This window comes from Charadrius vociferus, unplaced genomic scaffold, assembly GCF_000708025.1.
Source record: "Charadrius vociferus isolate BGI_N301 unplaced genomic scaffold, ASM70802v2 scaffold1863, whole genome shotgun sequence".
Lineage (NCBI taxonomy): Eukaryota > Metazoa > Chordata > Aves > Charadriiformes > Charadriidae > Charadrius > Charadrius vociferus.
This window is the reverse complement of record NW_009647563.1, coordinates 170,857-183,584: the sequence shown is the minus strand read 5'-3', so window position 1 is coordinate 183,584 and position 12,728 is coordinate 170,857. Positions and strand designations below refer to the sequence as shown.

At 56.7% G+C, this 12,728-nt stretch overlaps 2 protein-coding genes across 2 annotated transcripts in view; one reads left to right on the top strand and one right to left on the bottom strand.

Moving 5' to 3' along the window:
- MPZ (myelin protein zero) overlaps positions 1-3,596 on the bottom strand; it is a 10,246-nt gene extending 6,650 nt beyond the window's left edge. Inside the window, exons 1-2 of the mRNA XM_009880807.1 lie at positions 3,589-3,596; positions 3,367-3,440 (exon numbers count right to left, since the gene is read on the bottom strand). Of these exons, the coding sequence (XP_009879109.1) occupies positions 3,367-3,440; positions 3,589-3,596 (82 nt within the window). The remainder of the gene's footprint in view (positions 1-3,366; positions 3,441-3,588) is intronic.
- Positions 3,597-3,602: 6 nt separating this feature from the next.
- SDHC (succinate dehydrogenase complex, subunit C, integral membrane protein, 15kDa) lies at positions 3,603-9,713 on the top strand. The gene is made up of 5 exons (XM_009880806.1): positions 3,603-3,676; positions 4,278-4,379; positions 5,174-5,235; positions 7,465-7,628; positions 9,609-9,713. Exons 1-5 carry the CDS (start codon positions 3,603-3,605, stop codon positions 9,711-9,713), a joined length of 507 nt encoding a protein of 168 aa, XP_009879108.1.
- Positions 9,714-12,728: the final 3,015 nt, after the last annotated feature.

The window sequence follows — 12,728 nt, the reverse complement described above, 5'->3', positions numbered from 1 at the left end:
CCCGGGCGGCTGCACCGTGCTGCCCCTCCGCCGCGGCGAGCTCCCGGGGTGCCAGCGGCGAACCGCGGAGCAGGGGGAAGCAGGGCCATGCGTGTGTGTGTGTGTGTGTGTGTCCCCTCCCCGGGGCTGCGGTGGGGGGAAGCGAGGTCTGGGCGCTCTGCGGGGCCGAGACCAGTTTTTTGGTGGGGCTGGCAGGGGTGGTTCGGTGAGGAGAGCAGGCCCGCTCCTTCCTACTCCCCGTCCCTCTCTCCTGTGGCTCTCGGTGGCCTTGACTGGGTGGACAAATGTCCATGGTACCACCCAGCTGGTGCTGGGGGTGGGGGGCATCCCCCACCTCGCAGGGCCACCCAACAGGGTGCTGGTGGCTTTGTAGGAGCTCAGCGGTCCCGTGCGGGAGTGTGTCCCGCCGTGCCTGCAGTGCTGAGCAGCGAACACGTTGTGTTCACCTGGCCTGAAGGTGCCTCTTCCCATCTGCCACCCCCACTGGAAAGCTTTATGCCTCCTCGAGGCTGTGACTGTCTCCCTCCCAGCCCCCCTATTCCCAATGGTCTCTTTGATATCAGCCTGGAGACAGTGTCTGGGATTTCATTCTCTTAATATATTCTCTTTTTAGTGGCAGCCAGAGCCGTCATGCTTTTGTGGAAAGCTCTTTGTTGCGTGTGCCAGTTTGTTTAAAAGCAGGATCTGCCGGCAGCGGGTAGGGGGGGTGTGATACCTGCTGGGGTGGGCACCCCGCAGCCGCTGCTCGAAAAACAAGAGAGAAGTTGCTCGCTCTGGTTTGCAGCCTGCACCTGGTAACTTCATCTCGCGTCTGCTTCTGCTTGTCAGATGAAAAAGCATATATAATGGCTTCTCATTTGCCTCCTCCGTGGTGAAATCCGAGTGATTTTTATAGACCTGTCTTGCAGGATAAATGTTAACGACGTCTATCGATGTGACGCTGAGCTGATGCTGCTCCAGAGCTGTTGCCCGCGACTCCTGAAATTCTCCTCCTTAGATAACGGAGCTGCGTGGTGGGGTGTGTGCAGCTAGTGCTGTTCCACTGCTGGGTGTTTATAGACATCTGGTTTGAGCTGTTGCTTGACACTTGTCCTTCTCCACCTCTGCGTGAGCACCTGCGCTCTGTAAAGTCCTCGATAACCAACACCATCCGGGGGTCCCCTGAGTCTTTGCACCCTCCTCGGGTGTGGAGGAGAGCAGGAGTTGGCTGGGGTACTGTGGGAAGCTCTCAGCGGGGTTCTGGAGGATCCTCTTTTAGGGCTAGTTCTTCTTTTTAAAAAAACATGTTTATCACTGATCTGGAAGAAAATGCAAGTTAATGGAGGGAGAGCTGGATAAGATGCAACAACTTAGAGAATGATAAATAATGAAGAGGACAGGTCCTTGGTACAGAGTGACCTTGATTGCTTAGCTGGAGGGCTGTGTTTTGCAACCGTAGTCGTTGCAGTGAAGCAAGATGTAATGCTTTGCATCTGAAAAAAAAAATATTAAAATTGAGCCAAGAGGATGGGGAGTTCTTGCTGAGGAGTTTAGCTTTGAAAAAATGCAAACGCGTTGTGGATTTTATTCTTGTTTTGAATATTGTGTGTGATTTGAAACAAGCCCTCCCTCTTCCACCGCCCCAGCCCCCAGAAGAGGTGTGGAGTGGCTTCCGTACAGGGAGAGATGAAGTAGGTTGGGCCTTTTAATCTGGAACAGAGGACTGAGGGGGGCATGAGCGAGGGGTATAAATCATTAATGGGCTGCGGATAGAGATTTATCGTTCACCTCCTCTCCCCTACCCAGGAACCGGGAGGTGGCAGCCGGTGCTGGTCCGTGGTGGCTCAGGACAAGCAGGGAGCGGATTCTCTGTGTCTGGTTAAGCTGTGAGAATTCCTGCAGAAAGATGGGGGGGCCGAGAGGTGGCAATGCCATTTGTTATGGACTGATACCCCCTGGCCTGGGAAGTGGGTGAGCTGCACATGGTGGGGGTGCTCCTGTGTTTTTCCTGAGACTTTTCTCCAGGGATCAGTTGTTGTCTGCTCTTGGACACAATGGTGGGCTTGGAGGTTTGACCAAGCTCAGCTGTTGCTGTGCCCCCCTGAAGCTCTCGGTCTCACTGTCAGGCCACACATCAGGGAGGGAGTTGATAAACCACAGATGGTTCAAAGAAGGGTTTTCAATTGGAAATATTGCACTGCAGCATGGGCTGAATTCTACATTGCCGAAAACTCATGCATCCAGCCGGGATGCCTTCCTAAAAACCTGCTGTGTTTCAAGTCCAGCCTTTGAACGCGAGGGAGGATTTTGAAAGGAAACATCCTAACGATCATTTACACAGGAACTTGGAGTGGTTAATAATAATGACTTTTGTTTTGCATTTACACCTGGTGAAGAGCTGACCTCCAGATGTTTTTCCTACCATGTCCTTGAGACCGGCTGTAGGACAACTGAAGAGCAGCAGAGCTCCGTTTATCTCCCGCTGTTAATGAAACAGCAGGAGATGCTGGTACAGATGCTTGTGCGTTTGGGAAGATTAATTAGTGTTTGTCGCTGTGCTGCAGACGAGCGGGCCAAACGTTATTACACACCTCATTCCTGTTGTGTCGTCAGGAAAGGCAGCGCTGCCTGTTACGCTTTGTCCTGGAGAGGAGCAGGCGCCACAGATTCCAACCCACATCTGCAAACGCTCGAGCTGCGCTGGGCTGGGGGCCTGTTCCTCCCCGTTCCTGGAGAGATGCCCTTGAATGTCAGAGTCGTGGTTACTACAATCGCTTTGCAGAGAGCAGCACCCACTCCTTCGGGTGCCACAAAATCCCTTTTTACCTCCCGCCCCTAGCCTTGGCGTGGCTGAAACACTGTATGTGCTGGGCTGTGACAGCGACCTCCCATCTCGCTGGTGCTCGGACCTTAAGGAATGGCGGCAGTGAAACTCTGCGATGAAAATCAGTGTTTGGAGGCAGGGGAAGTGATGTCTTCATCTTGGATGCGCAGAGAGCCGTGGCCTGAACGAGCCCTTTCTGCAAAACTCTGCAGATGTGCCTTTCTGGGGACGTGTGCCACCCGCCCTGATAATTACTGTAGTGAGAGTGAAAAATGGACTGCCTCAGCGTAGCTGTGAGCTTAGAGTGCTGTTTATGTCTGTCTTACAAACAAGGTATTACAGCTGAGCAGACTAATTACAGGGTGTTGTAAAGAATGAACCCTCGGGCAGAGTCTAGAGACTCTGGTTAATAGCTCAGTGTAGGGGAGAGAAGATTTGTCGAGGAACAGCCCAGATCCTCTTGTGTAAAGACTGATCTTAAGAAACTGAAGATACACTAAAGTGGCAAATCCTCTCCCCAGCCCCATCTTGCTGGAGTTTTCAGACATTTATTTGGCACTCACAAAGCCTTTCTGTCTTCTCTCTTACAGGTGTGTCGGTCGGCGATGCCTGCTGGCTCGGCTTGGCCCCAGCCTTTCTGTGCGACAGTGAGTCCGAGGTTTTACTGAGAGTAACGGGATTAAGTTCTTCCCTGAGGGATCCTCTCTAAGGCTTTGTGGCATACATGCACTTCATCCGCTTAGTAATTTTGGTCAATCAACGCCATGTGTTTTCTGGGCACTTACTGCCTCATGCCACCATGAGGGCACAGCCTATTTACGGAGGGGCTGGGGCTTGTGGACGGGTGAAGGGAGAGTCTGGCTGGCTGCTGAGGTGGGCCTGGGTCTGTCATGGGGGCAGCAGTACCGCTGTCACCCCTCTGTGCTGCTCTGCGCGACAGCTTTGCACCTGAGGAGGGATGGGAGCCACAGAAGCCCTCTTGTTCTTGCGCTCCGTGCTGCCAGGCTTAGGGAGAAATAGTTATTTTCTGCTAAATTGGGCTGTAAGTGTAATTGCTGTGTAATCTCAGGAACATTAAATTACAAGCTCTTTATTTGGTACAGTGTGCAATTACCGTGGCAGTAAAGAGCAGGTTGCATGTTATCAGTATTATATAATGTGTTATCTGATATCCTATACCCTGATTTGGGTGGTGCTGGGGGGGGCTCGGCTCAGCTCCACTGGCTGAGTGGATTCCAGTGCAGCAGCTTCCCATCCAGTCTATTATTATTACTCACTCGTGAGAGCTGGCTGTGATCCGCTCCTCACCCGTGTCCGTGCACAGCTGGAACCGTTCTTTGTGCTGCTGTAGTCAAGGTCAGCCAGGAGCTTCCATCCTGTAAGACGGAAAGCTGCTGCAGCAAAGCCCAGTGGAGCGAGCAGGGGTAAAACGCTGCCCGCCTCCCCACACCTCCCATCTCCTCTTCTTTTGCAGTGTTGTCCCGATGGGAACGACGGCCAAGGAGGAGATGGCCCGCTTCTGGGAGAAGAACACCAAGTCCAATCGTCCCTTGTCCCCTCATGTCACCATTTACAAGTAAGAGCTTCTTGGCCTCCTCAGCTTCGCACCAGGGCACCTCTGGGCTCTGGCACATGGCAGCCCCGTCCCCAGAGGCACCCTTGGGTGGGAGGGCTGCGCGCATTCTCACTGTCTCTTCAGGCTGAGGACACGGAGACCCTCTAAATTGCACTGTGAATGGTCTGAGCTGTGTGGGGGAATCACAGGCTCCCACAGGGAGGTGATGACACTCATTGTTTTCGTACGGGGTGTTGCAGAGGGGTACAGTCCCCGCAGAGCTGCACCTCGAGGTGCAGCGCAGCCTTTTGCTGAAAGGCAGCTGCTCCCACAGAGGGCGGTTTCACAGAACGGCGCGTCCCGCTGTGGAGTTGGCGGCCCTCGGGGGCGGAGGCAGGAGGCCAACTCGGGGCTCTCCGGTTCCCTCCTCAGAAAGGTGACGGCTTCTTTGGGGCCGCCTCCGGCACTTTTCCAGGTTCTCTCGTTTATCTGTGAGCCTGGATGCCCTTTGTTCCTCAACTGCAGGAGCATTACAGTCTTCTCCTGTTTCATCTCGCTTTAAGCTTTCTCAGCAGACGCCCTTCCCCTTCCCAAACCCGTGCCAGTGGCATTTGCCATTCCCAAGCTGCCTCTGCAAATTCCCCCGTCTCTCCCCTTTTGCTCTGGCTGGATTCCTTGAATAACTCTGAGTGCAGAAATACCCGCCCAGCAGCACGGAGCTGTCTAGGAATAGATGGGCTGTGGTTTGTCCCGCGGCCTCGGAGGCCTCCCTGGTGTTGTGCCCTGTTGTGCTGACAAGGTTGGTTGTTTTTCAGGTGGTCCCTGCCCATGGCGATGTCCATCACGCACCGGGGTACCGGCGTTGCGCTGAGCTTAGGTTCGTGCATCTCCCACCTGCTCGTGGCGATGGAGGGTGGGGGCTGCAGGAGGGAAGAACTCTCTGACTGATTTGGAGATGTGATTCCAGGCGGATGTTTTCTCTCCTCTGTCACCTGCCTTCAGCAATGGGTTTTCTTCTGGGAAACCTGCATTTTGTCCTGTGCTCACACTGTACCCTGAACATCTCCCCATCCCCGTTTCTCTGTCCCTGGGCTCTCCTGTGCGGCGAGTGGCTCCAGTCCTGCAAAGGGAGCGGTGCTCCCCTGTACGTAAAAGCCTTCAAAGCCTTTGCAGCACTTGGCCTGGCCCGGCTGCTTTCTTCGGGGCCTTCCCCAGCCTGGAAAAGGCCAATCAACTGCTCCAGTTCTCAGCCCTTCTCTTCCATGGCTGTTTTTTGCTGGTTTAGCCTTACAGAAGACCCTGTGTGAGGGAAAGACAAGCAGGCAGGCAGGCAGAGCTCAGAGCATTTTCCTTAGCACAGGTGGAGTTTTTCAGCTTCCTGGGAGTGGCTGCTGCTTTCCCAAAGATCCCGGTGGGAGAGAAGGCGGCGCCAGCATCAAAACCGATAAACTCCTTCCAGCAATTTGACTTGCATGGTTTGACTAAGTGATAGGACTCTAACTGTGAAAGGCTGCTTTATTTCCATTAATGCCCTCTCATGGCAGCAGGAAGGTGCTTCTCTGGTAGTTCCCTGTTGAGACGGGGGAGCTGGGTTGTTTGCAGAAGGACAGAGTGAAGGTACTCAGGAAAGATGTGCAAGACTGAGAACTTGTGTTCCTCACTTGGCAGAGTGAGAGGGAGCCGCGAGGGCTGCAGCCTGCCCTTCCCAGCCTGATCTGCTGTGAGGGATTGGGAGCTGGGCCCTCAGAAAAGGGCACCCACGTGCTCTCCTGCTCCCATATCCGCACAGCAGAGCCCTGGGGAGGGCTGGGCTCTGTCCCCAGGCTCTGCTCCTCCCAGGCCAGCCGGCTTGTGCCCAGCTTTGCCTTGCGAAGAGTGGCACGCATCCTCTGCGGGAGAGCAGCTGACGGCTGCCTGCTCCGAGCACGGCAAGGTGACTTTGCCTGCGCGCACCCTGTGAGCCCAGCTGCCTCCTTCGGGGTGGCTGCATGCCCTGCTCCGTGCACGGATCCAGAGCATTGCATGGCAGCCGTGCTGGCACCACCCGGCCTTGGGATCTTATCTCCAGGAGCTTGGGACATGCCTGGCCCTGTGAGCCGCAGTCCCCATCCAGCTTGCCGTCAGATGGGCTGAGCTGGCAGGTTCACTGTTGCCTTTCAGCTCTGATCCATCAGCCTCTGCCGGAGGGGAAATCATCCCCTTCCCAGGCCGATCGAGCACGAAGGAACATCGCTTCTGCCGACCACAGCTCAGCAGCCAGGAGAAGGAGGGGGAAGCGTTCAACTCCTCTCCGTCAAGGCCTGTAATTACAGGAGCCTCTGACTTCCTGCGCTTCTTGCAGGGCAAACACAAAGGCCATTGAGGAGACAAGTGGCTGAGCGAGGAAGCAGCTGGTTGACTCGCGCTGCCAGCGCCGGCCTCAGCCCAGGCGCTCGAGCTAGCGTGCCGCAGTGTAATCAGGCGCTATTGAGTGGAGGGTGAATCGCGACTTGGCTGACTGCTGGCTGCGATCATTCCCATTCTTTTGGCAGCACCATCTGGAGCAACCCTGTTGGCCTAGAAATGAGGAGGAGAAGCTGCTGCGGCTCCTGCAGCTAGTGCAGCCACGCATGTCAGGCTGTCTCTTTGTCTGCCAGTTCCTTTGCTGGTCCCTGCCAAGGCGGCCTTGCTACATCGCTGTCTCTGTCAGCAGTTGGTGGCAGAGGCGTTTCTATCCGGAGATGCAGATCTGGGGACTTCGTTGAAGAGCTGCCACCTTGCATTTCCAAACTTTGTTGTCCCTTTAACTTTGAATTTGGGCTGGTTCGGCTGCAATTGCGTGAGCTCCGGCCAGTTTGGTCTCTGGGTGTTGTATGCAGCCCCAGATTCAGGGTGCTGTTGCCCCAGTTTGAGTTCTCAGCACCCCAGGGCACATTGTCACAGTGCAGCTGGCACTGCCACCAGGCAGGCAGAACCTTTCTCCTCCCTCCACGGGCCACCATGAGCTGATGGTGGTTCAGGCTGTGTCACCAAACCAGAGACGCAGAGGGGGTCTGGGGCTCTTTGCGGGCAGTACGAGTCTGGTAACGCTTCTGCCGGCTTGACCTGTGGGCTTTGTCTTCCTCAGGAGTCTCCCTCTTCGGTCTGGCTGCTCTGCTGCTCCCAGAACAGTTTCCCCACTACCTGGCCATGGTGAAGTCGCTCAGCCTGGGGCCCGCTCTCATCTACTCTGCTAAGTTTGCTCTGGCTTTCCCCTTCTCCTACCACACCTGGAACGGAGTCCGACACCTTGTAAGTAGCCCCGCGAGGGGCTGGGGGCACAAGGGAAGGGAAGCAGCCGGCTGCGGGAGTGCCCGCTGCTGCATCTGGGAAGGTGCCCTTCAAAATGGGAATTAGTCACCTCAAGTACTTCAGAGCCTTGGTGCTATTTTTGGGTACATTTAAGTTGCAAAGAGCATCGCAACGCTGGTACTTCACCGGGCGGCACAACTGGCTGAAGCATCCCCCCACATCTCCTCGGCTGCAGGAGATGGACGAGGGGTGGCAGGAGCAGCGTTAGAGCCGGGGGACATGTCCGCAGCGCTGCAGGCTCGAGCCCCGCAGAGGTGCCACACGTTGCTCATTATCTCACCCTTATCACGCAGCTGTTGCGCTGTGATCATCTTCCAAGTGCTTTATAGTACTTAATGAGCCCAGAAGACGTGTGGCAGAGAGTTGGAGACGGTGCTGCCTGCGCAGAAAGTAACTTGTGATGTTTGCCCTGGGCTGAAGTGTGGAACAAGCAGCTCCGTTCAGCTGAGCTTCCTGTGTTTGACGAAGGAGGGGGAGCTGCAGAGCTGAGAGTTTCTTGCTGGGAACAGTACGAGACGTGCTGCTTTTTGTAGTTGATTTTGTGTTTTCTGTAGCTCCAGATAGGTTAGGTTTTACAAGAGCAAATTGCAAAGGCAGCTGGCCTGGAGCGTGACACGATCCTCCTGCTCTGGGTGGGGGGAGCATCACGTGCAGAGCCGCGCTGCAGACGTGGGCTCGCGCTGCGGGCGCTGACAGCTTCCAGTGTTTCCAGTGTGGAAACACGGGACTTGAGCACTGTTGGATGTTGCGTCCTGTGCCCAAGAGCAGCCGTTATGAGGTGCTCGTGTCAGAGTGCCAGGAGGCGCCTGGCTGAGCTGTTGGGGTGAACAACAGCTGTGTGCTGTGAGAGGAGCCCTCTCTGCAGGTCCTCGGGGCCGCTGGTGGTGGGTGGGCAGTGCTGCGGGTGCTCATTATCCACTTTTCAAGCACTCTGCATCGGACGAGGTCTCAGAGCACGAGGCCCGCAGCCGGCTGAGCCCCACACGCTCTTGGAGATGCTGTTGGGCAAATGGAGCTGTCATAACCGGCTGCTTGTTCAGACGGTCGTGAGTCGAATGTGTGCTGAAGTCTCTGACTCCGCATATATATTAGGATGCCAATTAAATTGTCTGAGAAGGAAACCAGCAGCATTGGCCCCCGGCTGCGCTCGGCAGCGCAGCCCGTCGATGACAGAAGGGGAGTCAACGGGGAGCAGGTTCGATTTAGTGCCTCTGCCCCAGGTGCTGCTCTGCTTTGAGCCCCGGGGGCTCGCTGTCAGGCTGGGGGTAGGCGTGCGCTCCCCGGCTGCCCTCAGCCACCCCGCTTTGGTTTGGCCAAAGTCAGGTGAGAGGTACAAACCCACCTGGGAGCTGAGGACACCCAGCTCTGGGGTCCTGTTCCACTGTCCCTTCCTGCCATGTGGGTTCAGCCTGGCCTCCGCGGTTCGCGCCGCACCCCAGGGGAGCACTCGGGGGTGCTGGGGGCTGCGGCTCATCCCCACCCGCTCGGCTCTGCCCCGGGGATGTTAGCGCTGCCTCAGATCTGCGGCTTGCACCGTGCTTTATAACCTATTTCTGTCAGCAGGAGAGAAGCAAGCGGAGAGCAGCTGCCGCTGTTGAAGCGAACCTGGCGCGCTGCGGCTGTTGGGGATTAGGGAGAGCTCACGGGCGGCTTTGCCGATAGATGGGGGGGTGTTGGTGGGGGATAAGCTTCCTCTGGCACGGAGCACGTGTGCCTGCACCCAGGGACACCCCTGCCTGTTGCCCTGCAGTGATGGACGGTTGCAGCCCTCCCTCTGTTCTGTACCCAGTGGTCCAAAGGCTGATTTTCAGGGCAGTCTTGCAAGCTTTCCTTAACAAGGTAGTGCTTTCACGCACATCCCCGTCGGGGACTGTCCTCGCCCTGTTGAATTAACCCTACTGTGTCTCTTCTCACTTGCAGGCATGGGACATGGGAAAGGGGTTCAAGATCCCCCAGGTTAACCAGTCTGGGGTGCTGGTCCTGATCTTGACCCTGCTCTCCTCCGCTGGCCTCGCAGCAATGTGAAGGCGCCTCCCTGTTGATGGCCTCCCGTTTTTTGGAAGATTTGCTCCGTCCTGGCCTACCTCAAGACGTGCGTGGAGAGGGAGGCGGGAGGACAGGCTCCTGAGTAACTACAAATCTTTGGGGAAGGTGGTGCTTCCCCTCCTTGCGAATCTTGTGGATGATCAGAGTTGCTTTTCATTAGCCCCGCTGATGTGCTAACCCCCTTAGCAGGGGGCGAGACAGGCCGGGCTCTCTCCTGCTGTGCCGCGTGCCGGAGCAGCCACGGAAAGCCGGGCACAAATTAATGGCCGATCCTGGCACATTCAATCGCTCGCAGAGAGCTGCCTAGCTTCTTCCAGGCAAACTCCAGGGCGTTTCTTTTCTCTGCTCTGTCCCCAAGCTTGAGACAATGCCGAATCTGTGTCCCCACAGGTCCGTGTGGGCTCTGGCACTGCTGGTAGTGCGTGTGTAGGCCTGGCGCAGGACAAGCATCTCCATTGAGGCAGCCCGTGCCAGGGCAGGGAGAGCAGGCGGAGCTGCCAACGCCGGCACCCGTGAGGGGAATAGGTGATCGGTGCTGCACCAGGACCCTGCGCTTTCCGAGCCTGGCAGCGTGAGCCGGTTGGGATAGGGGTGCTCAGACCTGCAGAGGTTCAGTCCACAGCCCTTGTCCTTGAAATGTCGTGATTCAGCCAGCTTTGGGGCCCTGGAGCCCCTGCCAGTGAAAAACGTCCGATTTTCCCCTCTTGGGAAGTTAATCTGTCTCTGACATGATGGGAGGGATGTGGTTTTCCGGTCGCGTGTTGCCACCAGCTCTCATTTCAGCACTTGTCCACCTTTGCAATAAAGCAGCCTTGATCCTTCACACTGAGCCGCTGAGTTTGTCGTCTGTGTCCGACGCTGCACTGAGGCGAAATCAGCCACGAAGGGGTGTTGTGCCCAGAGATCCAGGGAGTCGCCACTTCCCAGAGCAGCCGAGCTGAGCAATGGAAAAACAAACTGTGTGCAGGGTTTAGGGGCAGGTGTAGTGCCTGACCTTTGGAGCTGCCGGGCGTGGGGTTGAATTGTTGGTGAAACGCTGCCAGCCCGGCAGAAAGGAATTTCCTACCTCGACTGCAGTTGTTTGTGCTGGTACAAACGATTATGTCGAGGTCCAGGAGCTTTTTGCTCAAATTGCCCAATTTTTAACATTTGCTACCAGAAGCAAAGCTTTTCAAAGAGGACACTCCCGTCAGGAGCTCTGTTCTGCTTTCCCATCCCAGCAAGAGTCTCAGCTCTGTTTCAGGAAGGATCCTCCTTCACGTTCCCATCATCAGCCGGCAAAATGTTGGCTTTATGGGGAACATCTGCTCTCCTCATCGGGCTTTTGATGGAGACCTGAAGTGGCAGGAGGGGAGCCGGTCCAATAACACTCTCCAGGATCCCTTGCGCCGGCCAGGCTTGTTTCCACGCGATTGCTTTTACCTCTGCCGCTGATCTGAGCCCCGTCCCGCCCGCCCGCTCAGGTCCTCTGCTGGACCTAACAAATCTGCCACTCCTTTAATTAGCAGAAGGCATCGAAGCCCTGAGGGGATGCAGAGCCTCAGAGATGAGAAATCACAAAGGAGGAAAAACCGTCTGCTGTCAGCGTGGCAGAGGGAAAAGACTTGACGCCGAATCCCGTTCAGTTTAGCCGCGTGCCCCAGCAGGAGAGAGCTTCTCCTGGGTGAAAATGAATGTATTTTAGCTTTAAACCAATTACTTCCTGCAGTTGCTGAAATGGCTATTATTTGGAACCCATTTCTGCTCGCTAATGAGCTATTCTGTGGTGCGTGCCAGCTGCTAACGAAGTTAGACTTTTCTGTGTCTCTCAGCTGTGCTTTGCAGACTTTATTTCCCTTCCGCGAGCAGCCGGAGGGGGATGGCAGTGCTCTCCCCCCACCAAGAGACAGGACAAGGAATGGATGAAAACAGCCTGCGGCAGTGGGATCTCTGCTGCTGTGGCGTGGGGAGAGGCCGGGGGAGCTGTGAGCGGCCCCGGGCCTGTGGCTGGTCCCAAATTTCCAGCACGAGACACTGGTAAATGGGACGAGCTGAGGTACAGCCCGGAGAGGGCACCATGTCTGACACCAAAGCCCGGCGCAGACTCACGCAGCCCAGACCCACCTGGGGCTCTGCCCTGAGCTACTGAAACCAAACACAGGGATTTTTTTTTTATTTTTTTTTTTCAAACCTGTATTTTTCCAATTGCTATGAAAACACAAGTCCGGGCCATGTAGTGCTGTCCCAGTGTCGGCCTTGCTCAGGCTTCTTTGACGCGCTCCCCCTCCTCACCCTTGGGGTAGGAAGGTGGTTTCTGCTTGTCTGTGTGTCCCAAGGGGTGGATGGTTGGTGGGAGGGGACGGGGGGAGAGCGAAGCCAGCTCAGAGCCCAGCGCGAGGTGGCCGGCTGGCTCTCACGCCTGCGATGCCCCGAGCCCCGAGGATTTGCCCCCTGGGCTGGGAGCGGGGGGACCTGCAGGGACCTGCAGCGGGGCGGCTTGCCAAGGGCTGTCCCCCCTTTCAGTTGGGGGGATCGAGGCTGGGATTTTGGGCGAGCTGATGTCGCTGCGTCCGAGGTCTGTCACAGCAGGCTGGTGGGAGCACGGGGTTTGTCCCCCGTGCTTGGTCTGCTGGGAGCAAGGCTGGTGTGCAGCCGGGGGCTGCGGGGACGCGTCTGCCTCCAGCCGGACCTCTGTGCAGCCGGGCTCAGGGCAGAGCGGGGCCGCGGCTCCTGCTCCGGCGTCAGGCGGCTCCTGCAGCGGTGCCCCGGGAGAGGTCCTGGCGGGCTGGATGGCCTCACTGGATGCCTGACTGCTCCTTCGGGAAGGCTCCTTGGTGGTTTGCACGTCCGACTGAGGCTCTTGGGGCTGCGTGAGGGAGATGTGTGCTACGTACACAGTGCAGAGATGGGGCCGGGGGGGCAGTGGGAGAAGGGGAGGGGGCAAATAGACTGGACAGAAACACCGGGGCAGGTGGGTCTGGCCCAGCCCCCACTGCCATGGGGGGGTTCGCTGCG

What these genes read in the sequence shown, in the direction of transcription:
- SDHC (XM_009880806.1), top strand. Translation starts at nt 3,603, where the DNA reads ATGAGGGCACAGCCTATTTACGGAGGGGCTGGGGCTTGTGGACGGGTG. An exon ending in CCTCATGTCACCATTTACAA is followed by an intron (nt 4,380 to 5,173) that starts GTAAGAGCTTCT and finishes GTTGTTTTTCAG; the next exon opens with GTGGTCCCTGCCCATGGCGA. An exon ending in CGGCGTTGCGCTGAGCTTAG is followed by an intron (nt 5,236 to 7,464) that starts GTTCGTGCATCT and finishes TGTCTTCCTCAG; the next exon opens with GAGTCTCCCTCTTCGGTCTG.